Source organism: Galleria mellonella, unplaced genomic scaffold, assembly GCF_026898425.1.
Source record: "Galleria mellonella isolate WM207_F2 unplaced genomic scaffold, CSIRO_AGI_GalMel_v1 utg150, whole genome shotgun sequence".
Taxonomy (NCBI): Eukaryota; Metazoa; Arthropoda; class Insecta; order Lepidoptera; family Pyralidae; genus Galleria; species Galleria mellonella.
Window position 1 is genome coordinate 1,159,911 of NW_026442002.1, and position 24,776 is coordinate 1,184,686.

The window sequence follows — 24,776 nt, forward strand, 5'->3', positions numbered from 1 at the left end:
GGGGGGGAAGGGGGAGGCCAAGGCATAGTTACATCAGGCAGATCAAGGAAGCAGTTGGTGTCGTGTCGTATCAAGAGGCGAAGAGACTCGCTGACAATCGTAGTGACTGGCGAGAGCTCTACCGACAAGAGCGCAGCTCCCAAATAGGAAAACAATCCCATCCCTCGAACCGATACACAGCCATGCGAGCATAGCTGCCTCCCGGCTGAACTACGAGTGGGACAGAGGTCCCCATACAGACAGCTGCAAAGTCTCCCTCTGGCGACTGACACGTATGTACTTTCGACTATATTTGATTGTTTAATTAGTAAAATCCAATAAAAAGATATTAACGCTAAAAGATCGTTTACCAATTTAGTTAAATATATAAAAAAAAAAAAAACAAATTACATACATCACTATAATAATTATAACTATTTATTTATATTTTATTGATAAAAATTACCTTTAAATATTCACATATAAGACTTAATAAATTTTTGTACACATTTTTTTTTTTTTTATTTTTTCTCCTCTTTATAATAATAATTATAGATGTTACAAAAAATGCAAATTTATCGGAAGTATCACATAATAACTATGCTTTAAACAACTATACAAGAAAAAAAAAAAAGAGACAAATCAAACATTAAAACTGATATAGCCTAGCATTTTAATATAAATAGTACATATATTTCCATCGATATACAAAAAGGCCAAGATGCACGCGCTGCGTGCGACTGCGCGCTTGTCGACTATCGGCACCGCCGGTTCGCACCTGCACTGCTCAGTTCGCTCCCACTTTACAGGCTATTTCTCTGCTCAATTCTCTGATTGCTCAGCAGCCCAGATATTGATATATTTAATGACAGACTAGATGTATTTTTAAAATGTTGTACAAAATTTGTAAGTTTGTAAAATAAACCTGTGGCTCACTACACGTATTGGGAGACTGTAAGTGTGGTGAGTACTTTTGAAATAAATAAATAAATAAATAAATAAATAAAATAAGCACTCATTTTCTTTTCAAAGTGCCAAAAATCATTCCTATGGCCTGGTCCTCAAAAACCCTGCGTTATAAAGAACCGGGTAAAGAACAGCCCAAAATACTATCAGATTTGTATCCAGTCAATTGACGTCAACCATAACTGTCTCCTAATTGCCTTATGGTCTCCGCAAATAACGGGCAACCCTTTACTTTCCCATAGGTGTCGAAAGAGACGACTAAGGAAATTTAACTGTTGAAAGACCAGTGTTACTCTTTAAACATCACCAAAGCCTAACCGCGGTTGCCAACACGCTTGCTAAGCGTGGCAACTACTAGCAAAACACCCCAATAGACGGTTTACGGCTGATATGGTGATGATAATGATCTCCTAACAAACAAAATATAAACACGAAAAAAAAAAACATCCAAACTCGGATTTTATTTCAAATACAATAAAACCAAAAACCAAAGTAGGTTTTAATATAATTTCTCAATGTACATTGGATGTAAACAATACGTCTGCATGCATTCTTTATTCACGAAAAAATATATACAGATCTCGAACTGTACTTGTTCGAGGGAATCGTGCATCTTGGAGTTTTTGTATATCAATGTACAATCACTAATATAAAACGGTAAATATAAATGTAATACAGTAGAATCTCGATTATCCGGATATTCGATTATCCGGATATTCCGTTATCCGGACTTATACTTCACGGCTCTAGTTGCCTATTTAGAAATGGTATTACGTAAACCATTATATTTATAGCCCGTATTTTTTTTTTATATATATCAATTTGCTTAAAAGACGTATGTACAACTTCAAAAAGGGGGGTAAAGAGGTTTCTTCGGGGTCGGCAACGAACGCGTAATACCTCTGGTATTGCAGGTATTCATCGGCTACGGTAACCATTTACCATCAAATGGGCCGTACGCGTTTGCCACCTCAGTGGTATAAAAAAAAAACAACCCTTTACATAATAAAAAAAAAAATATCCTAAAATTTAATTATGTATCGTTTGATTTGACTTTGAAACTGGTTTCGATTATATAATCGAAAATCCGGATAATCCGGATTTTAATCCTGGTTTTAATTGTTTCGGATAATCGAGATTCTACTGTATACGGTGTCTAAAAATATACCAAAAAAATATGCATATGTCAGACAATCCCATATAGCCCATATTCATTAAACATAAAATAGTTTGTGTCGAAAAAGCTGACAGCGAAAACATGGGGATAATACCAAGAACAACCATAAGCTCATGGGAGGAGGGGAGATTGTTAATAACTGGGGCCGACAGCCCCATTGCTAGCAATATATTCATAATTTCAACACAATCGCAGAAGAAACCATCGTGGTCAGTTCCTGTGAATTCGTCTCTACGGACCAACTGACCTGCCTTCATCCTCGTCTGTCATCCTCCACTGGTGCTCCACCAGCGTATATCTATAGCGCGGGCGGGTAAAATGGTAAATTAAAACAAATCTCGATAGAATCGTTATGATCAGCGCTCGAGTGAGAAAGGGCTATCTATCCATCTCTATCTCACGGACTGGCTGGCGATAACGAGTCTATCGATAGATTTGTTATCGATAAAGAAGTCCAAATATTATTGATAATCCATTTACAAATTTGACTTAACGCGAAATCGAAGAATTCTCTTAAATCTTTATATATACACATAGTATATGTTATTAAAATATAAAAAAAAAAATGCCACAAATTAAGAGACATTCGGAGATAGGTACTTTCTGTTCATCCCGCGAGGAACATGGCGTGAAGATTCATAAATAAACATACATTTAATCAACTTCAAAAATAGTATATTCACAAAAAAAAAACCGATTTTTTTTTTGTAATATATAAAGACCTTATTTTCAAGTTGGTCCCATATATATACCATCAAAATTTAAGTTTTTTTTTCTTCTAAATAATATAATTTTTATTTAATAAATAAAACCTATAAATTAATTTCATTAACATTCAATAACCTATGCTATGTCTAAATCGACAATTCCTAAAACTATCCCCCCTCCACCCCCCACTTGGTATATTTTTAAACACCTGTACATACAATCATAAATGTATCCAACACAAAAAAATATAGTAAACTTTCGTCGAAACAATAATAAAAAAAAAAAAAATAGTTTTTCGTCAAACATGACTTGTAAACCGTGTAACATAACCGGTTTTATATACCGGTATAATTTAAAAACCGGTTTCGATACCGTCACGGGAGACCGCATTTTGAATGGGCCTCCCCAAAAACCGATAATTACCGATAGAATGGCGTCGACTCTGAAGCACCATTCTCCTGTCTGTATCTCCTATTCATACCAATTATATCTTCTTTTCATTTAAAAATTTCCTTTTGTCGGTGCAACTAATTCATGCATCCTCTTCCAGCCAGCTCTATCCCAGGCCATATCTTTGACCTCCCTATACGACATGACACCTAGTGTTTCCTTTATCTGTCCCATGTATATTATTAAATTTTAAATCCAATGCGACAGCAAAATAAGCCAAGGACTAATAAAACTAACGCTCTTGGTCATAAAAACCAACTCACAAATACCAGAGGGAGACTTTGTACAAAAGTCGTTTGCTTGGACACCTCTGTCCTATTCGTGTTTCTACCGTGAAGCAGTTGTTTGCATGGCTGTTTCGCTTTGAAGGGTGGGATATGGCAGTGAATTTACTGGGTACAGAGTAAGCTAATTATGAATATGCTGGGCCGTGTGGTTCCGGCATAGAATAGGCCACCGTTTCCTTTCCCGTGGGTGTCGTAAGAGGTGACTAAGGGAGAGCGAGAGATGGGCAGAAGGCGTCAGATTAAAACATCTCTAAAAACCTATCTGCAGTTGCCAACCCACCTGCCAAGCGTGGCAACTACTAGTATAAGGGGAAGGCTTATGATCAGCAGCGGATAGTTAACGTCTAAATCATGAATGTTTCATAAAGCAGTCCATAAAGTAGCGAAACTGACAAAACGTCACAACCAGAGACAAGATTAGAAACGGTGCCTCAGAATCGCCCTCAAACAGTGCACTTTTGTACAAGGCCGATTAATTATTTAAGAGGACCTCTTGCTAATACCAAAAACAACTTCCTAGCTTTAATATTTTGCAAGCTATTATATCCTGTAAAGAAAATAATGCAACGAATGGTTTGGGCATGTCTTTCGCCCCTTGTGTTGTAAAAAATAAAAGATGATCGACAGGCACAACAGCCAAAACGCACACGGAACCCTATAGATTTTGAAGCCAACAATATTTCGAGTGTAAAAATGAAAAAAAATGACATTCTCCAATTGCAGGGAGTCAGTGGATGCAAATGGCTTGGGGGCCATTCCTTATAGCAGTCTATAGGGGAAGACTATGTCCGGCAGTGGACAGATAATGGCCGAGATCATAACGATTATGAGTGCCATAAAAGCACACCAAAATAGCTTCTGCTCCTCAAGTTAGGAAACTAGGAAGCGGTTGTGTCCCCAGTTTGGACACAACCCAAGACATCCAAACCTTGAAAGGTTCGGGTATTGGCAAAAATCGGGAATCGAACCATCGCCACGCTAATTGTCAAATACGAATGCGTTCCTTTTTAAGTAAATTAAAGATAACACGTATAGACGCGCGATTATTACATTACACATCAAGCAAGCTGACGGCCCGCCTGATGGTAAGTCACAACCGTCGGCTATACACACAAGCAGCCTCTTGTTACACTGTAACGCCCATACACCTCATGCGTTGCCATTCTTGAAGACTATAGTGTTATTCTTCTGTACCATGTAATTTCACTGCCATATCCCACCCTTCAAACCGAGCAATGCAAGCATAGTGGCTGCAAGTCAAAAACATGAATAGAACTATGGTACCCATGAATGAAGCCTTTTGTACAGAGTCTCCCTCTAGTGAGTAAATTAGCAAGGAGGTCCTCTTGAACAACATTTTTTTTTTAATTTAATTCATATAACATTGTCACGATAAATCCACACAACTTCCTAATGATACCATGCATGTGAGTTTGTAAAGACATTTGAATGTATGTTTATTAAATTCACGCTAATACGGGTGAATGTATTTCAATAGTACCTTGTACAGGAGGGGAAAGGGATTGTTAGTAATGGAGGCTAAAAACCCCATTGCTAGCAATATACCCAACCAGGTCGACCTCCTCGCTGTTCCCCCTGGAAACTGTCATGGTTAATTCCTGATGAATTCATCATGACGGGCTAACTGGCCTGTTTTCATTCTCATCTATCACCCTTCACTGGTGCTCCGCTAGCGTATCCCGTTAGCGCAGGCGGGGTTACCATACCATTTTCACCCATCAAAAAAAAAATACCTTGTACATGGATAGATAAGTGTTGCCCGATTTATAGTCTTTAAAGTACAATTTTTTAAACGGGAAATTCATACAACTCCGCCGCGCAAAACAAGCTAGTCACTACTCGAGCAAAAAATTACTATGGCGAGCGAACGAAACACAAAACAGCTATAATGCTAGCAATGGGACTAAAGTAAGACGTAAAGTCGACCTCCATACGGGCCGTCTTGGCCGTGATCATCACAATGGGTTAACTGGCCTACCCTGGGGGGAAAGGGATTGTTAGTAATGGAGACTGAGAATCCCGTTGCTAACAATATACCCAACCAGGTCGATCTCCTCGCTGTCCCCCTGGAAACTATCATAGTTAATTCCTGATGAATTCATCATGATGGGCTAACTGGCCTGTTTTCACCTTATACCGCGATTAGTAAATTCTCTACCTATCGACTTGCGAAACAATATCACTGTTAGATACATAAAGTTTAATCTGAAAGCTTATTTACGAAAATTATTAATTCCCTCTCACGCCACCTGCCCACTTCTATCTGTTCTCCTTTAACCAAAGGTTGTCTGTAAGAGATCGCCCTAGCGATAAGACCGCCTTTTGTACCTTTATGTGTATATTTCAATCTGTATTTATGTTACTGTATTTCACTTGAATTATTCACTTGTCATTGTATGTTTTTATTTATGGTGCAATAAAGAGTTAAATAAATAAATACTGTCCAACCTTGCTGAAACAGCAGAATATTCATGTAAATATTGACATTTGAGAACCAAATGGAAAGTATCACATAAGCCCAAGAGGTTTAAGTGGTACTAAAAATCCAGTTTTTTTTTTTTTAATGTATTCATGCATGCTAATTAATTAAAAAAAAAAATAGATACACATAAACCTTCCCCATGACCTTGACAGACGAGTTGGCAACTGCAGTTTTTTTTTTAATGCATGATAATGGAATCGTAACCCCACCCTCGCTATCGGTATACACCGGCGGGGCACCAGTACAGGATGATAGGTGAGGATAAAGCAGGTCAGTTAGCCCACCGTGACGAATTCAACAAGAATTGTTCACGATGGTTTTCAGGGGGAACCACGTGGGGGTCGACCTAATAAGGCATATTGCTAGCAATGGGGCTGTCAAACTCCATTGCTAACAATCCCTTTCCCCCCTGGCAACTGCAGTTACGCTTTTAGAGATGTTTTAAGAGAAATCTACTTACCTCTCTCTTCTTCTCTATATATATATATGATGTGTTAAATTAACACATTATAGCGGCCGTCTTAAAAGATCTATAAAAGCCTAACTGCAGTTGTAACCCGCCTGCCAAACGTGGCAACTACTGTCAAAACTCCCCTTATGGGGAAGGTTTATGTTCAGCGGTGGACTGTTATTATATATATATATGTGCCATTACATTTCAATTTAGCCAAATTCGTTGTTAGGGATATACAATTATAGACCATAACGCCTACAAATCAAGGTTGATAATTGTCCGACTTAAACTGAAATAGATTTTATAATTTTTCACATTTGATACCTGTTTTTACATGCAGTTTCACTTGAATAAATTTATTCAATACCGGAATTAATCTATATTTTTTGGCAAACTTATATATTATTTGAAACTCTTTATTTATTAATGTAATGTTGACCTATCGTGACAATTTTCATTACATAACGTAAATTTAACCTACTTTACAAAGGTGTATTTTTTTTTTTAAGTTTTGTATTCGTCCAACCTTTATCAGAGAACTACGAATTCTTCACTACAATTATTCGATTTATTCCCACATTTATATATATATATATATATATATATATATATATATATATATATATATATATATATATATATATGTATATATGTATGTATATATATATATATATATATATATATATATATATATATATATATATATATATATATGTATGTATATATATATATATATATACCAAAATCTATCTAAATACATACTATTTATAAGACAGTTGCATTTTCTATATCTAAATTTAACATATATATATATATATATATATGTAAAATCCGAATTAATAATTACAGGAGATGAAATGTAAGACTTCAAACAACTTCAAATGTCAAACCGCTAAGTTACTATATAATATAAAACTTAGTTACCGATTCGACAACCAAATAATTCACGTTTATCGATAAAAAAAAAAACACATCACTAGCAACGCTAGTACAACGATAATTTTGTACATTTACACTACATCACTTAGATTTCATACTGAAATACCGAAAGACAACCCTTACTTGGCCGAGTTCTTCCTTTGCACCGCTGGCTTTTCCGTCTTCGCGACCGGTTTATCGGTTTTCGATTTCTTAATTTCGGCTTTCGGTTCCGGTTTCTTTTCTGTTTTCACCGGGGGTGGTGTTGTCTTGTCCGTGGCCGGGGGCGTGGTAGGTTTTTTTGGTTTGTTCGCCTTCGCCGCCGCCGCGTAGTTGATTGGCTTGATGCCGGGCGTGGTTGTTGCTGGCTCATCTACAGGCGTCGGTGTCGACGGTAGCTGTGGCTGTAAAGTGGTTTCCTTTAAAATCAAAGTAAAAGAAAATTTTCAATAAAAATTACCAGAGGGAGACTTTGTGCAAAAGTCATTTGCTTGGGTACCTCTGTCCCATTCGTGTTTCAACCGTGAAGCAGTTGTGTTTGCATGGCTGTGTTTCGGTTTGAAGGGTCCCACCCTTTGGCATGAATTTACAGGGTACAGAGGAATAACACCCGAGTCCTCAGGAATGGCAACGCATGGGGGGTATCGTGGGCGAAACAGTACACTCTGTTATGTCTATGGTGCTGCTCATGTCTATAGGCGACGGTTACCACTTTCCATCAGGTGGGCCGTCAACTTGTTTGCCATTCTAAGTTGTGTAAAAAAAAATTCAACTAGTATCAACAACACCATCATAATCATTACAGCCATTATCAATCCCCTGCTGGACATACGCTGTAAATTCACTGCCATATCCCACCCTTCAAACCGAAACACAGCCATGCAAACACAACTGCTTCACGGTAGAAATACGAATGGTACAGAGGTGCCCAAGCAAACAACTTTTGTACAAAGTCTCCTGCTGGTAAAAAGCTTTCTTCCTACCCCATACACAACATAGCATGAAAATAAACAATTTACAAACTAACCTGAACTACTTCTGGTGCAGGCTCTTCAACTTTTGGGGTCTTCTCTTCCACTTTCGTTTCACTCTTGACAACTTTCACTTCCTTCTTTTTGGGCTGCACTTTGGTCTCCGACTTCACTACGACCGGCTTAGCCTTTTTCACTTCCTGTTTAACCGTTTTCTTGGGATCCACTTTCTTTGAGTCTTTTTTATCTTTCCGCTTGTCCGTCTGTATGTCTGCTGCGCTAACTTCCGGTGTTTCTGTAGGCGGTGTTGATTCTGAAACTGTAAAATGCATTTATTAAAAAACATTTATTACAAAACACAACACAAAACCGTTTACTGTCCACTGCTGAACATAGGCCTCCCTCTATTGGAGGGATTTGCCAGTAATTGTCATGCTTTGCAGGTGGGTTGGCAACCGCAGTTGGGCTTTGGTGATGTTTTAAGAGGGACGCTGCTGCCCATCCCTCTTAAGTTCCCTTAGTCGTATATTTTTTTGTAATTGTTTGTATTTATATTAAGTTTACTATTGTAATTTGAAATGTGGTATTGGAGAAGGAAAGAGATAATTAGCTGGAAAGATCGAATTAGCAATGACAAGGTACTGCTTAGGGTTAAGGAAAAGAGAAAAGTTATTAGAACTATTGAGGTCAGAAGAAGGAAAAACGTTGGGACACTTGATACGACACGACGAACTTATGAACATTATAATAGAAGGTAAGGTAGAAGGAAGGAGGGGGAGAGAGAGAACGAGGCATAGTTACATCAGGCAGATCAAGGAAGCAGTTGGTGTCGTGTCGTATCAAGAGGCGAAGAGACTCGCTGACAATCGTAGTGAGTGGCAAGAGATCCAACGACAAGAGCGCAGCTCTTAAATAGGATAGATAGATAGATTGTAATCTTATGGAGGAAACAATAAAGAGTATCTATCTACGAATTAAACGCCTACCTTCTGTTTTAAAATCTTCTCTACTCTGTTCTGTATCTTTGCTGCTGTCTACTTGATCTGTGGATACCTCTGTGGCTGGCGTGTCTTGTGAACTCGCTTCTGTCGATTCTGTTTTATCCGATTTGTTTTCTGGAAAGAGTTAAGAAATTATTTAGAATAATGCCCAGTTATAAACTATCTGTACTTATAATAAATCTGTAGAGAGGTCAATTCTGTACATGAAATATATTTGCAAAATAACTATCAGCGGGTGATTAGTGATCAATACTGATGCCCAAAATGCAATCAGTAAAATTTTTGTCTGTCTGTCTGTCTGTAAGTTCGTTATAGAAACAAAAACTACTCGACGGATTTTAACGAAACTTGGTACAATTATTCTTCATACTCCTGGGCATGTTATAGTATTACTAGTATACTTTTAAGTATACTTTTCATCACGCTACGATCAATAAGAGCAGAGCAGTGAAGGGAAATGTTGGGAAAACGGGAGAAGTTATTCCGTAGTTTTAAAGCTTCCGTCGCGTGAGCAGCCTTAATGGCCACTTTTTAAAATTTAAAAATGTCTACCCGTGCGACGCCAGGACGGGCCGTTAGTAGTAAATAGTTGACGTTAAAATAAACACTGCTTAAATCTAAGTTGACTCGAATAAAAATATTTCTTTGTTCCTTTCAGGAAATTCAATATGGTCTCCTTTAACCAAAGGTTGCTTACCAGAGGGAGACTTTGTACAAAAGTCGTTTGCTTGGGCACCTCTGTACCTTGTTTGGCATTTTAAGTTGTATATAAAATAAAAACGTATTAAAATCATTTTTTTCACAGACTCCTTTTACATATGACATGATTTTGCTAATGACAAAGGAAATACTACCATAGAATATGTAGCATTATGCCAAAGTGTACATTATGTCTAATAATCAACCCTACAGTTTCACTACGGGAAAGAAAGGAGTGGCTCATTGTATGCTGGAATATTCGACATTAATCAAAGACATGATTTCCAGGGGGAAAGGGATTGTTAGTAATGCGGACTACCAGTCCAGTTGCTAGCAATATACCGTCAGGTCGACCTCCACATGGACCCACCTGGAAACCATTGTGCTGAATTCCAGGTGTATTCATCATGATGGGCTAACTAACCTGCCTTTTCATGCTCACCTATCATCTCTCACTGGTCCCTGCCAGCGTATACCGTTAGCGCTGGCGAAGTTACCATTCCATTGTCATCTATTGAAAACGAAAAAAATTTTTCCAGGAGGAAACGCGTGGAGGACGACCTGACATGACCAGCAATGGGGTTTTAAGAATTAATTACTAACATTCCATTTCCCTGCCTTTCCCCGCATGTAAGTTACCTGTATTGGTTGTGGTGCTGGGTGTAACAGTGGGCGTGGGCCGCGCCCTCGTGGAGGTGGGCACGAATTCGGCGGCGAGGGGGTTGAGGGTCGACCTGGACACCGTCTCCTCTAGCGACAGGGACGGGTTACCGTTGCTTGTTCTGGAAAAACAATTTATTTATTTATTCATTAGTACATATATGTGTACATGGCGGACTCAATGCTAAAAGCATTCTCTCCCAGTCAACCATAGGGAAGTGTCAGAATACTCGAATGCGGTACTAGTAATTATTGATATACATACATACTAAAATTACATATATAAATGAATAAATATATATAAATAACAAATATACTTGCTAGCAATGGGGCTTTCAAACTCCATTGCTAACAATCCCTTTCCCCCCCGGTTTGAAGGGTGGGATATTGCATGAATTTACAGGGTACAGAGGAATAATATCTGAGTCTTCAGGAATGGCAACGCATGGAGGGTTATTATGGGCAAAATAGTATACTCTGTTATGTCCACGGTACTGCTCATGTCTATAGGCGACTGTTACCACTGTCCATCTGGTGGATCGTCAGCTTTTTTGCCATTCTAAGTTGTATAAAAAAAAAAAGACTAAAACTAATAACAAATAAATATCCTTTTTGAAGATTTTCGTGGTTTAACGTTCTGACATACCGAGTCACTTGCCAAAGGTCGCGAGTTCGATTCCCGTGCAGTACGAACATTGGGCATTCCCTTTGCAAATGTCAAAATATGCGATATAAATGGAACATAAACGGCCTCATCTTCTAAATGCGTCGATTTAGAAGCTCGATTGTTTCACTGCTTTAAGAGATTGCAGATGTTAATTGCAACTGGATACCTCTACGCATTCCTAAGAAAAAAGGTCTTAACAGACATACGGATGGATAACGAAATGATGCTATTAGGGTTCCGTTTTTTCCATTGAAGGTACGGAACCCTAAAAAACGAACTTATCTTAATCTTTTTTTTATACAACTTAGAATGGCAAACAAGCTAACGGCTCACCTGATGGAAAGTAGTAACCGTCGCCTATAGACATGAGTAGTACCATGCACATAACAGAATATACTGTTCCCCCCATGCGTTGCCATTCCTGAGGACTCAGGTGTTATTCCTCTGTACCCTGTAAATTCACGCCATATCCCACCCTTCAAACTGAAACACAACCATGCAAACACAACTGCTTCACGGTTGAAACACGAATGGGACAGAGGTACCCAAGCAATCGACTTTTGTACAAAGTCTCCCTCTGGTGTCCAAAGTCTTCAAAATGTATATACTGTAATGTGTAAAGTAAATAGGACTCTATTTTCCGCGCTTAGCCTCTCATTTGGGCCGTTGTGCGTATGAGTCGTGGCTAGTACAGCCAACCTAGCTCCGCCCAGAAGCGCAGAAACTTCCTGGGTCCTTCACAGGCCTCACAGAGCGACCTCACCGTTCCGAGGACTTCTACATACAGGATTTCGACATAGAGGGCTGTCTGTGGTTCCTATTATGTAAAAATGTTTGTTTAATGGACAATGGCCCGTTACTGTCCCTATCATTATTTTGAGGTCTTTCCTATCTAGATGTAATAAACGTTTTGATAGTCGTTGATTCAACGTTGGCACGACCAAACTGTATATACTGACGTGGGGTAGTGATGGTTGTGTCCGTTGGCGACCGGCCTGTGCCTCTCTCTCTGCTCATCCTCCAGCATCGCTTCTATGCACTGTTCCATAAGGGCCTCCTCTTCCAACTGCTGCATGACCTGAAATCAGGAGGGAAAGGGATTATTATCAATGGAGTCTGACAGCCCTATTGCTAGCAATATGCCCTATTAGGTCGAACTGCACGTGGTTCCCCCTGGAAACGATCGTGAACAATTCTTGTTGAATTCGTCACGTTGGGCTAACTGACCTGCTTCATCCTCACCTATCGTCCTTCACTTGTGCCCCGCTGGTGTATACCGTTAGTACGGGTGGGGTTGCCATTCCATTATCACCCATAGAAAAAAAAAGACCTGGAATCCATACTCTGGTTGAAATGACTAGAACATATTCTGCTTGGGCACCTCTATGCCATTCGTGTTGGAAACAGCTGTGCTTTCATGGCAGACACTTTCTACCATCGAACAGCAAACCATCGACAGGAAATTCACCCCAACATCTTATAGAGCCTATAATCGGTTGCGTACAGCGCGGTTTCAGAGGTGTTTCCTACACGAACGCTCAGGTTTTTTTTTATACAACTGAGAATGGCAAACAAGCTGACGGTCCACCTGATGGAAAGTGGTAACCGTCGTCTATAGACATGAGCAGTACCATAGACATAACAGAGTATACTGTTTCGCCCATGATACCCCCCATGCGTTGCCATTTCTGAGGATTCAGGTGTTATTCCTCTGTACCCAGTAAATTCACGCCATATCCCACACTTCAAACCGAAACAGCCATGCAAACACAGCTGCTTCACGGTTGAAACACGAATGGGACAGAGGTACTCAAGCAATCGACTTTGGTACAAAGTCTCCCTCTGGTAAAGGAAGGTTATGTAATGAGCTCCCTGTCGAGGTTATTCCAAGAGACTACAGCATTAGTTTATTCTTTTTCTTTTCAGGTTGAAAGGAACAAAAGGGGTACCCCCTTTTGTTGAGTTTACTTCAGGGTGGGCAAGGAGCGCGTAATGCCCCTGGTATTCCAGGCGTTTATAGGCTACGGTAACCGCTTACCATCAGGTGGACCGCCGACCAAACTGCGTTTGCCAACCCGCGTGCCAAGCGTGGCAACTACTGGCAACCCCCCCCCCCCCCCCCTCTTTATGGGAGAGGCCTATATCCGGCAGTGGACAATTTACAGCTGATACATACACGGTGTGATACCATACCTGTTTATCAAATTCCTCCTCGTTCTCCATCCACATGTAATCAGCGAAATCGTCCTGCGGCGGCGGCACGGGGGCGTACGGCGCGGGGGGGTAGTACGCGCCCGCCATCACGTACCCTGACGGAGTGATGTCACAAATATATCCATTAAATGTAACAGGGAAATATCCATATTTACCTCGCAATACTTGCATTGATATAGCAATGTAGCTGTGCAGCAATATATTGTAAAACTCCGGAGAGAGCCTGCAGATCTGTAGTACAGGTTACGACCTAGTTCAGACTCCAGACTCTCACAAGGACAACAATTTTAAGTTAAAATCCTAAATAATCATGCAATGTAAAATATTCCTTGTAGATAATAAATAAAGATTATTTATTTATTTTATACTGATGGTGACAAACCATCAGGTGAGCCATCTGTATGGTTTTTTAATAGGTGATAATGAAATTGTCCTCTCCAAACAACAAAATGGCGAGGTACAGCAGCAAAAAGAAATGTTGGAAGGCAAAGAAAGAGATGGGCAGATGACATAATAAAGACAGCAGGAAAAAACTGGACAAATATTTTGCTACAGATAAGGAGAAGTGGAAAAAGATGGAGGAGGCTTTCACCCTTGGGGACCACTGAAGTGGAGAAAAAGCTATAATAAAAATAATAATAATAATGAAATTGTAGTCCCGAAAGCACTAACAGTGTGCGCTGGCGGGGCACCAGTGAGGGATGATAGGTGAGGATGAAAAGGCAGGTCAGTTAGTCTACCGTGACGATTTCAACGATAAATTAGTCACTCTGGTTTCCAAGGGGAACCGCGTGGAGATCGACCTGTTAGGGTGTATTGCTAGCAATCTCTTTCCCCTCGCAATAGCTGCTAATAGAGCTGTTAGATTCCATTAATAACAATCCCTTTCCCCCATCGCAGGTCTACTAGATCGACCGCCGCGCGGTTCCCCTGGAAACCACCATGGTTGGGGGGAAAGGGATTGTCAGTAATAGGGAGATTAGGCCTTAATGCTATCGATATACCCCATCAAGTCGACCTTCATGCGGTTACCCCTGGAGACAATCGTGAACAACTCTTGTTGAATTCGTCACGGTGGACTAACTGACCAGCTTCATCCTCACCTATCATCCTTCACTGGTGCCCCGCCGGTGTATACCGATGGCGCGGGTGGGGTTACCATTCCATTATCACCCAAAGTATGATGGGCCCATCAGTAAGGCACAGCAGCTTACCAGGTATGTGTCCGCGCGGCAGGTGTACGGGGTACAGCGGCGGCCGCAGCGGGCCCGCGTCGCCGCCGCCCACCACGCCTCCGCCAACGCCGCTCTCTATCATCACGCCGTTTGGCTGCAACGTTACAAACTTTACGATAGCTCTCTCATCATGATGGGCTGCTTATTCATCCGTCATACTCATGAACGGATTCTACCAACACAAACGTAAAAAAGTAGTTCTTTTTAACAGACTTCAAAAAGGTTTTTTGGTATCTCATATTTCAGTCAATTCTAAAACCATTTTGGAAAATTGTTTTTTTATCTCAAAACATAATAAGCACAAATTGGTCCCAAGCAAAATTTAAATAATTATTTTGATGTACATACATACATACATACATATCTGTCACGCCTGTCTCCCATTAGGGTAGGCAGAAACAATGGAACGCCAAATGCTTCGATTCAAACAAACCTCTTTCGCTTCTTCCACATTCATCAATCTTGTCATACACGCTCGCCGGTTACGGGTACATTTAATTTTAATTTACTTTTATTTTGATGTATTTTGATAAATTGGTCCAATACAAATTTATCAAAATTGGCTGTGGTTTTTTTTATGGGACAATATTTATATTGCGTTGCCATTCATGAGGACTCACTGTACCCAGTAAATTCACGCCATATCCCACCCTTCAAACCGAAACACAGCCATGCAAACACAACTGCTTCACGGTTGAAACACTAATGGGACAGAGTTAATCAAGCAATTGACTTTTGTACAAAGTAAATAAATAAAAAAATATATCTCACCTGCCACTGTCCATTCTCATCGTTGCCATAGTAAGCACCAACGTTAGATGTCGAATCCGGAATTTTCATTATTAAACACTCAATTGTATGACGATGACCGATTAATACCTACTCCATACACTTACAAATTATATGAAAAACTTAGATATTAAAAAAAAAATACTGTTCCGTCTCTTGGACTATAACCGAGATGAGTTTAGTACGTCGTCCGGACTATTGTTCGTCTCTCGGACTATAATCGAGGTATTTACTTAAATGTGCTTAAATGTGTGTGTATATATCACTTGAGGCACAGTGTTCATAAGTGTAGCAAAGTTGTTTTTGGGTTTTTCTTCTATCTTCATTGCTATTCTTCTCGGAGGCTGTAACAAAGTGATTTCTTATTATTGCTTTAACATAATGAGTCCTCAGGAATGGCAACTAATGGGGAGTATCAGGGGCGAAACAGTATACTCTGTTTTGTCCATAGTACTGCTCGTGACTATAGGCGACGGTTACCACTTTCCATCAGGTGGGCCGTCGGCTTGTCTGCCATTCTAAGTTGTATAAAAAAAAATATGCAGACCCCAAATATTAATTGGGATAAGGGCAGAAAGATATGTTGGCAGAATCTCCAATTAAAATTAATGGCAGCCATTTAAATTGAAAGAAGGAAGGTGATGATTGACCTTCTTCAGTCTATATTAGCTGAAGCCAAATCAGAAATTTCTAAATATCTCTGTAAATTATTGATGCCTATTAATACCTCCCTTTTTTTATTTGATGGGTGAAAATGGTATGGTAACAACTAACTTGGCCTGCGCTAACGGAATACACTGGCGGAGCACCAGTGAAGGGTGATAGATGAGAATGAAAAAAGGCCAGTTAGCCCATCATGATGAATTCATCGGGAATTAACAATGATAGTTTCCAGGGGGAACCGCGAGGAGGTCGACCTGGTTGGGCATATTGCTAGCAATAGGATTCTCAGTCTCCATTACTAACAATCCCTTTCCCCCCTCTTTCTGTGTCTAAGGAAATTAGATAAAACTTTATTTGAGAAATCAGAGGGCCTACCATGTTTTCCATAATTTTGAGCCTGAACAAAGTAAAAATTCGATGTTTAAATTACATAATACAGTTTAAAAACATTAAAAATGTTAAAATATAATAATATTTTTCTTTGAATTGTTATGGTAGGATTTATGACAAGCAAAATGTTAAGCAACATTTACTGGGCAGATTTGGGTATGAACTAAAACACAAATTTGACTCTAAAAATTCGGAATTTCATATCATGGTAGACCCCCAATTCAAGGTATGATAAGGCTGATATACCTGAAGAAGGTAAAAGCCCTTAATATTAAAAAAAAAAGTACTATGTTTGTGATTCACTGTTCACCCCAAAGGTTGACTGGTAGAAAATGCTACTAGCATTAAGACCGCCTTTCTAACTATAGTTTTAGTCAGTCAATAATGTTACAGTGAAGGCTCTATATAAGCAAGTAATTTGAACCAATTTAAAAAAAAAGTTATTGGGATAAGTTGCTTATAGGGGAAAAAAGGAGTATAAAATACTTTACCATATCTGGAAAATATTTTCACTTATTTCTTTTACTAACTAAGCTGAGTAGAATAAATAAAATATAAAGAATATTGCTTATACAGAAGTTGCTTATATAGAGCATTCACTATATACATACATACATATCTGTCACGCCTGTCATTAGCATTCACTGTATTTATATAAAAAAAAATGGCATTGTAAATCAAAATTTGTTTCTTATAGGAAATATACATCTAATATTAATAATATTATTGATACTGCAATGAGAAATTTCTTATTTTGGACTATATCTGTGTTTAAAACTAGTTTACATAACTAACTTTTGTTTAAGGACTAAATGTCCTTAAACAAAAGTTAGTTATGTAATAAATTGAGTTAAAATATGAAATAAATTTTCACAATTTCTCTAATAAAAACTGTGACAAAACAATCATTTTTATTTTTCCTGTAATATACACATTAGTGCTTATAAAGTATGAATATTTCAGATTTTTTGTTTTATAACTTTCAGAGGATTTAAAAAATTACATTTTCAGTGATAACTCAAAACTATATTGCATAAAAATAATTTTAAAATAGCATTATTAAAATAAAAATTTTAAATGTAGAAATAAAGCCCTTTATTTGACACTTGTACTGGTAGGGTCGTTTTGAAATTTTACATTATAAGGAACCCCTAGTAAAATATGTGTGGGCCATTTTCTAAAACTATTCTAAATTTCAAGTAAATATTGTTTGTAGTTGCTTAGATAAAGCACTGTCACAGACATGAACCGATAGACAAAGTAATGATAAGCCTTCCTACCAAATGGTTCATGATCCTAAAAAGAAACATGCATATATAGCAAAAACATTAAGTACACATTAAGTGTTATCTAAGTAAATGCTGATTCGACTTAGATTACAATGACCTGAATAAGAATTTATGAGAAATTTTACTTAATATGTGTAACTTCAGAGAATTATAAGTGATTTACCTATGCCTATAAACAATTTAAAAAAATATTGTTAGTCTATTACCAATATATGATATAAAACGCACATGTCATGTCAAAATTGAAAAAAAAAAACAATTAAACATAATTTCTAAAATAATATAACTTCTATAAACAATTATAATCAATGTTATTCACCTATTGCATAAAATATTTGTGAATTGCATAGACACCGCTGATGATTTTTTGATTACAATGCACATAGTACATTGGCTGCAGACAATATTCTAAATTCAAACGATTGTAAATAAATCTACGTTTTATCGTAGTGCAACGTCCATAGATCCCAAAATAGATTGCCTAGAATTAAAAATAATATTTACTGACCGACTTTCGATGCTATGACAGAGTTTGGATTTATCGTCAATATTACTGGCCACCAATTGGAGACAAAATTATACGATAAACTCGCACAAAACTAATTATTTCCGATAAAATTCCTAAACAGTTTTAACACGTGTATCATGAATTCAGAGGTAAAGCATTGAATAAGTAATGTACTCACTTATATAACGCACTTTTCGTGCTTCTATTAAATAGGTAGATGTTTCGGAGTTTTTGACACTGTTTTTCTATATTTTTAGGCACAATTATCAATTAAATTAAAACAAGTAACCTCTTCTTTGAACAAGTTTCTTGGCCAGCAATCGTGGCGCAAATGGCGACCAATCGGAAATTAGCGCGATAACGAAACGCAAGCTCGATGTCTACAACTTCGCGGTGATCAAAATACCGGTGTTTATTATTTATTTTTGTATGAAATGTTAGGAAATAAATTCTTTTATTACCTTTTAATCGAAAATCATACTCTTGTAAATTTAGTGAAGCCAAAATTTATGTCAAAATGACAGTTTTGTTTTTTGTTTCAATTATTTAGTGGCTTAAAAACTTACTAAAAGTTATTATTTTTTAATATTTATTTATGACAGTTAAAATAAATAGTAAATTTTTATATTTATTTTTATTAATAATAATGTATATGATTTTGCACCTTTATCCAATATCAAATAACTAAAAAAATAAAGATTAAACACTAACTATTAAAAAAAGCAAAAAAAAAAGAAAATAATTTACGATTTATTTATGATATTAAAATTAATATTTTATTATAATAAATTTAAGTTATAATTTTTGTACTAAATAAAGAGAAAAAATTTCAAACAGTAATAATTTGTAGGTGTATTGTACATGAATTGTACCTGTAAATACGTATTAAAGCTACGTACGTGTGTTGGTATCAAAACACACACGTAAATTTTTTTTTTTTTGGTCCGTTTATACATAAGGAGCATTTTTTTACCTAAGAACAAGGAATTACATTACTTACGTATCACCTATTTATTATATATTTCATGAACGCACTATCAATGTCAATAACGTCAGTGTCAATTTATAATCTGTGATTGGAATTCAAATTTTTATAAATTTAGAAATTTAAAACATCTATAGTAAGTCAATTTTTGTTATATTAAAATTATAATAAATTAACAGAAAAGGTGAAGTGAAATAGCGATGGGTGCACCATACGTAGAATTGGATAAACCACTAGACGATTTTGCGTTATTGTGCCGTGGATGTCTGGCTAATTCTGGAGAAATGAAAAACATGGTACAATGGGGATTAGCTGAAGATTTCTATAAATTCACAAATATACAGGTTAATTTCAATTATCTTCGCAGTTAATTGACGTGGTTTAATTAACTTCTTTTGCTACCATTTGTTGAGTTTAAAGTAACTACGTAAGCAACAATTTTTTTAATGAATGATAATGGAATGGTAGCCCCGCCCGCGCTATCTGTATTCGTTGGGGAGGCACCAATGAAGGATGATAGGTGAGGGTCAAGCAGTAGGCACATCATGGTTTCCAGAAATAACTGCGTGGAGACTGACTTGACCCTATATTGCTATATTACTTGAATAGACCCTATATTGCTAGGAATTGACATTTCCATTACTAGCAATCCTCTATCTCCCATAAGCTCTTGCATGTCATTTGTATAGATTTTTATCCTGTAAATAAAGAGATGAATCATAAGTTAGTACGAAATTAGCATTTATTTAAATAAAAAAAGGTGTCCATCTCATGGGTCTTCCTGAAATAAAAAAAATAATGAATAATTACTATTTATATTGACTGGTAGAGAACACCGTCCGGTGTTAAGTCTGCCATATGTACATAGAATTTCACTGTGCATTAAAGTTTAAACAAATAATGTCTCTTTTTTTTTTCTCCAAAGACACAAATATCTAGAAAATTAAAATGAATTTTATAGGAATCGAGGTGAAGACAACAAAGGGTTTATTGTTAAATGGAATCTTCTTTGAATGGAAAATAGTACATTCTGTTTTAATCTAAAATATTCAATCAATCACTGTGTGGTCTCGGCATGGGATGGGCCACTTCTTCCTTTACCATGGGTGTCATAAGAGGCGACTAAGGGAACTTAGTGGTTGATGGATGGGCAGCAATGTCTCTTTTACAACATCACCAAATTCTAACTCCACTTGCCAACCTGCCTGCTAGACGTGACAACTACAGGCAGAACTGTGATTATGGGGGAGGCTTATGTTCAGTAGTGGACAGTTAACTGCTGATATGATGATGTTATTCAATCATTTGATCAACATTTGATTTGTAATAATATAGGGCATCAGAAGACTGTCTTATGGTCAGGCCGTTATTGGATTTTTACATTTTTATTAATTTACTAAGCTGACCCCGTAAACGTTGTTTTACCACTTATTGTGAAATATAAAAATCGCGATCAAAAGACAGGGGTTGATCGTAAAACGGTGAAAATTTAAAATTGTATGTATTTTTCAATGCTAAATTATAATAAAATAAAAAAATTTGTCAAAAAAATAAAAAAATATATTTTAGGGTGGGTCACCCTTATCATTGAGGGGTATGAAAAATAGATGTTGGCCGATTCTCAGACCTACCCAATATGCACACAAAATTTCATAAAAATCTTTAAATCCGTTTCGGAGGAGTTTGGTAACAAACACCGTGACATGAAAATTTTATATATTAGATATTGAATCAGACTGTAATTTAATATTTTTTTATACCATGAAGGTGATAAACAAGCATACAGCTCAGTTGGTTGTAACTGGTCACTGAAGCCTATGAATGCTTGCAACACAATCGGCATACACTGGTAAGGCACCAGTGGGAGATGATAGATGAGGATGAAAACAGGTCAGTTAGCCCATCCTGATGAATTCAACTAGAATTAACCACAATGGGTTCCAGGGGGGACCATGTGGAGGTCGACCTCTTTGAGCATATTGCTAACTATGAGACTAGTATTTTGCATTACTAACAATCCCCCCCCTCTCCTATATTGTTATGTTGTAGGTGAGCGATCCGGAAGGCGTCTCCGAGCTGCTGTGCACAAGCTGTGAAAATGTTTTATCAACGTGCAGAAGATTCAGGGAACAGTGTCAAAATTCTAATACACTCTTACAAAACATAGTAAAGGTATTGCTTACTTTTTTTTTCTTTTTATTTTAATATTAACTCTTTATTTGGAATTGGAATTCTGTCCTGTTTTTTTTTTGTATTATGTAAATTTTTCCATATAATACCATGTACCTGTCAAATTTATGAAGTGAACATGAATGAAGTTTTAATTACAAATATATATTTATTATTTGTCATTAAAACTGCTTTACCATTAAACATGATAATTGATAAAAACTGTCATTAATTTATTAGTGATTTTTTTTTTTGATGGGTGAAAATGGTATGGTAACCCTGCCTGCGCTAACGGGATACACTGGCGGAGCACCAGTGAAGGGTGATAGGTGAGAATGAAAACAGGCCAGTTAGCCCATCATGATGAATTCATCAGGAATTAACCATGATAGTTTCCAGGGGGAACCGCGTGGAGGTGGACCTGGTTGGGTATATTGCTAGCAATGGAATTCTCAGTCTACATTACTAACAATCCCTTTCCCCCCTATTAGTGATATTGGTATTGGGCAAAAAGAATGACTTCACTTGTGGCATAACCAGTTGTTTTTATTTAAAAACTAAACTACTGAGCAGATTTCTCTAAATTTTGCTAAAATTCCTACATCCTGATAGGATAAAAAACCATTTTCCAAATTGGTTTATAGTTAAATGACAGAGCTGTGAAGTAACTCACATAGAAACTCACTCTGCGTGTTCTACCGCTTGTACAACGGATCGTGCTCAGAGGAATTGTTCAATATGGTGCCCACAGCCACTTTCTACCATCGTACGGCTCGTCATCGACAGGGAGTTAGTTCTCATATCCTACAGCAATGGTCGCGTACAGCGCGGTTTCAGAGATGTTTTCTCCCACGAACACACAAGGTTATGAACTCCCTGCCGAGGTTTTCCCAAGGTCTACAGCATGGGATTTTTCAAAAGGGGGGTAAAGAGGTTTCTTCAGAGTCGGCAACGCATGCGTAATGCCTCTGGTATTGCAGGTGTTTATAGGCTACGGTAACCACTTTCCATCAGGTGGGCCGTATGCTTGTTTGCCACCTCAGTGGTATAAAAAAAAGAAAAAATACAACTATATTGGGAAACTCATTCTTTTTTGAAGTCGGTTGAAAATATTACTCAAATTTTGTTTCTAAATATTAAGTATTACTCAAACTTTCTACTTTTTAAAGCCATTGTTTATAACATATTCATAAATAAAATAATGCTTTATTACAGAAAAATAATAAAGTAGAACAATTAGAGCCAAAAGGAAATACGACGCACGAAAATACAGTTAAGTGTATACAGTGCGATAATAAATTAATTATAATGATAACAGCGCCAAATACAGAAGACAAGATACACCTACCATGCCCTTACGAGTGTCCAGAAATGTTCACAAAAAAGTCCACCCTGTATTACCACTTAATAAAAATACATAGTGTAAAGAAGTCTTTAATTATTGACTTGCAATACTACTGTACGGTCGATGGGTGTTCTTACGCATCTAATTCGGAAGAGAACAAATATTTTTCAGGTAGAAAATATCTAAATCAACATTATAATAAAGTGCACACAATAAAAACATATTGTCACACGTGTAAACTCAGTTTCTCAACGGACGCTGAGTTTTATAGACATTTAAATACATGCAACACGACATTCTCGTGTGAGTTATGTGATGTGCATTATAATACTAATGCGAAATTGTTAGTGCATTTAATGAGAAGGCATCCGGAATTACACAAACAATACAAAGATAAACGCAAAGCCAATAAACGGAAATTAGATGATGAAACCGATGCGAAAAAACTCAAGATCGAATATGACAAAGTAACTGAGTTTATGTGCGATAGTCCAAAACGGTCGTTTGCAACACAAACATTAAGTGATAATATAAAAAACGATGTAGCTTTACCGTCTTGGCAGATTTTGGGAGGCCGAGGTGAAATGTACGAAACGAAAACTGATGAGATATCAACGCAGACTGTGTTTGAAGATCTGCTGTCATTGAAATCCCAAACGAGCGAAGATGAATCAATGTTCTTTTCTGAAACTGTGTCATTGTCAGATATACAAACTCAGACTTTTCCCTTGGAGTTTGGTTTGAGTAGATCGAACAAGGAGACCATTACAGAGGTTCAGTCAGCGGACTTGAACATGAAAGAGACGCAAACATGCTATTGTCATGATTCACCGAAAACTTTCAAGTTGTTCGACAGCATCTCGTCTAGTCCTTCCAGTATTAATCTGACATCGACCGAGACCCAAACTGCCGAACGGTCTTTGGTTAAGTCCGATGTGTTACTGAGCTTCAACTCGGCCGAAACTCAGACGAGTTTCGATGAGGAATTGGGAAAGCACAATTTATGATATTGGCAGAATCTGTGAAAGCAGAAGTTGTTAGAAGCTAGTCAATGTAACAGTTATGTTTCTGTCATAGATATTGTCTATGGGAAGTTTGGTTTTGTCACATGTCTACAAAAGCACAGCTTTAGAGCTATAATTTATATAATATATTGAATGGCACAATATGAGTATTGTAGAATTTTATTGTTACCATGTACTGAATAAGCCACGATAAGTGAACTCACCTGATTTCATCCTCTACTTATGCCCCAGCATTATACAGGCTGGAAGGGACAGGTTGGCCAAAACGAAAACAGCTAATTCAGTTGAATAGTCTAAATCAGATGGCATATTATTTTCCCATCTGAAATGAACCACAGCCATATAATTAACGATTCTTAGTTTTGACGCCGCGCAATGTATTTGAAGTTTTACGATCCACGCGACGGTCAATGGCGCTTCTTCATAGGTAGTTTTCGTACTCTTGTAGCGTTGGCCTTACACAACTGATTCTAGGAGTCGCGGTAGGACAATGCAAGGGGCAAACGAGCATACGGTTCACCTGATGGTAAGTGACTACCGCCGCCCATGATCACCCACAACACCAGCGGCATTGCAGGTGTGCTGGCGGCCTTTTAAAAAGGAATATACTCTTTTCTTGAAGGTTATGTTGTCGTATCGGTTCAGAAATACTGCTGTTGGAAGTTGATTCCAAAGAATGGTTGTGCGTGGAAGAAAGTTGAAAAACGCACGGTGGATGACCGCC

At 37.6% G+C, this 24,776-nt stretch overlaps 2 protein-coding genes across 3 annotated transcripts; one reads left to right on the forward strand and one right to left on the reverse strand.

Moving 5' to 3' along the window:
* Positions 1-1,722: 1,722 nt before the first annotated feature.
* LOC113513539 (cell surface glycoprotein 1-like) lies at positions 1,723-18,875 on the reverse strand. Of its 2 annotated transcripts, none has more exons than XM_052892093.1 (9): positions 18,707-18,875; positions 15,661-16,022; positions 14,869-14,983; positions 13,634-13,749; positions 12,400-12,518; positions 10,753-10,895; positions 9,400-9,528; positions 8,470-8,732; positions 1,723-7,861 (listed from the first exon to the last, which is right to left on the reverse strand). In XM_052892093.1, exons 2-9 carry the CDS (start codon positions 15,727-15,729, stop codon positions 7,583-7,585), a joined length of 1,233 nt encoding a protein of 410 aa, XP_052748053.1. In that variant the 5' UTR covers positions 15,730-16,022; positions 18,707-18,875; the 3' UTR covers positions 1,723-7,582. The 2 variants fall into 2 exon arrangements, with proteins under 2 accessions (XP_052748053.1, XP_052748054.1); XM_052892094.1 differs by having other exon boundaries at positions 1,723-7,846; positions 18,707-18,874.
* Positions 18,876-19,616: 741 nt separating this feature from the next.
* On the forward strand, positions 19,617-24,199 carry LOC128200058 (uncharacterized). The gene is made up of 3 exons (XM_052892089.1): positions 19,617-19,857; positions 21,563-21,685; positions 22,898-24,199. Exons 1-3 carry the CDS (start codon positions 19,714-19,716, stop codon positions 24,032-24,034), a joined length of 1,404 nt encoding a protein of 467 aa, XP_052748049.1. The 5' UTR covers positions 19,617-19,713; the 3' UTR covers positions 24,035-24,199.
* The last annotated feature ends 577 nt before the right edge of the window (positions 24,200-24,776 follow it).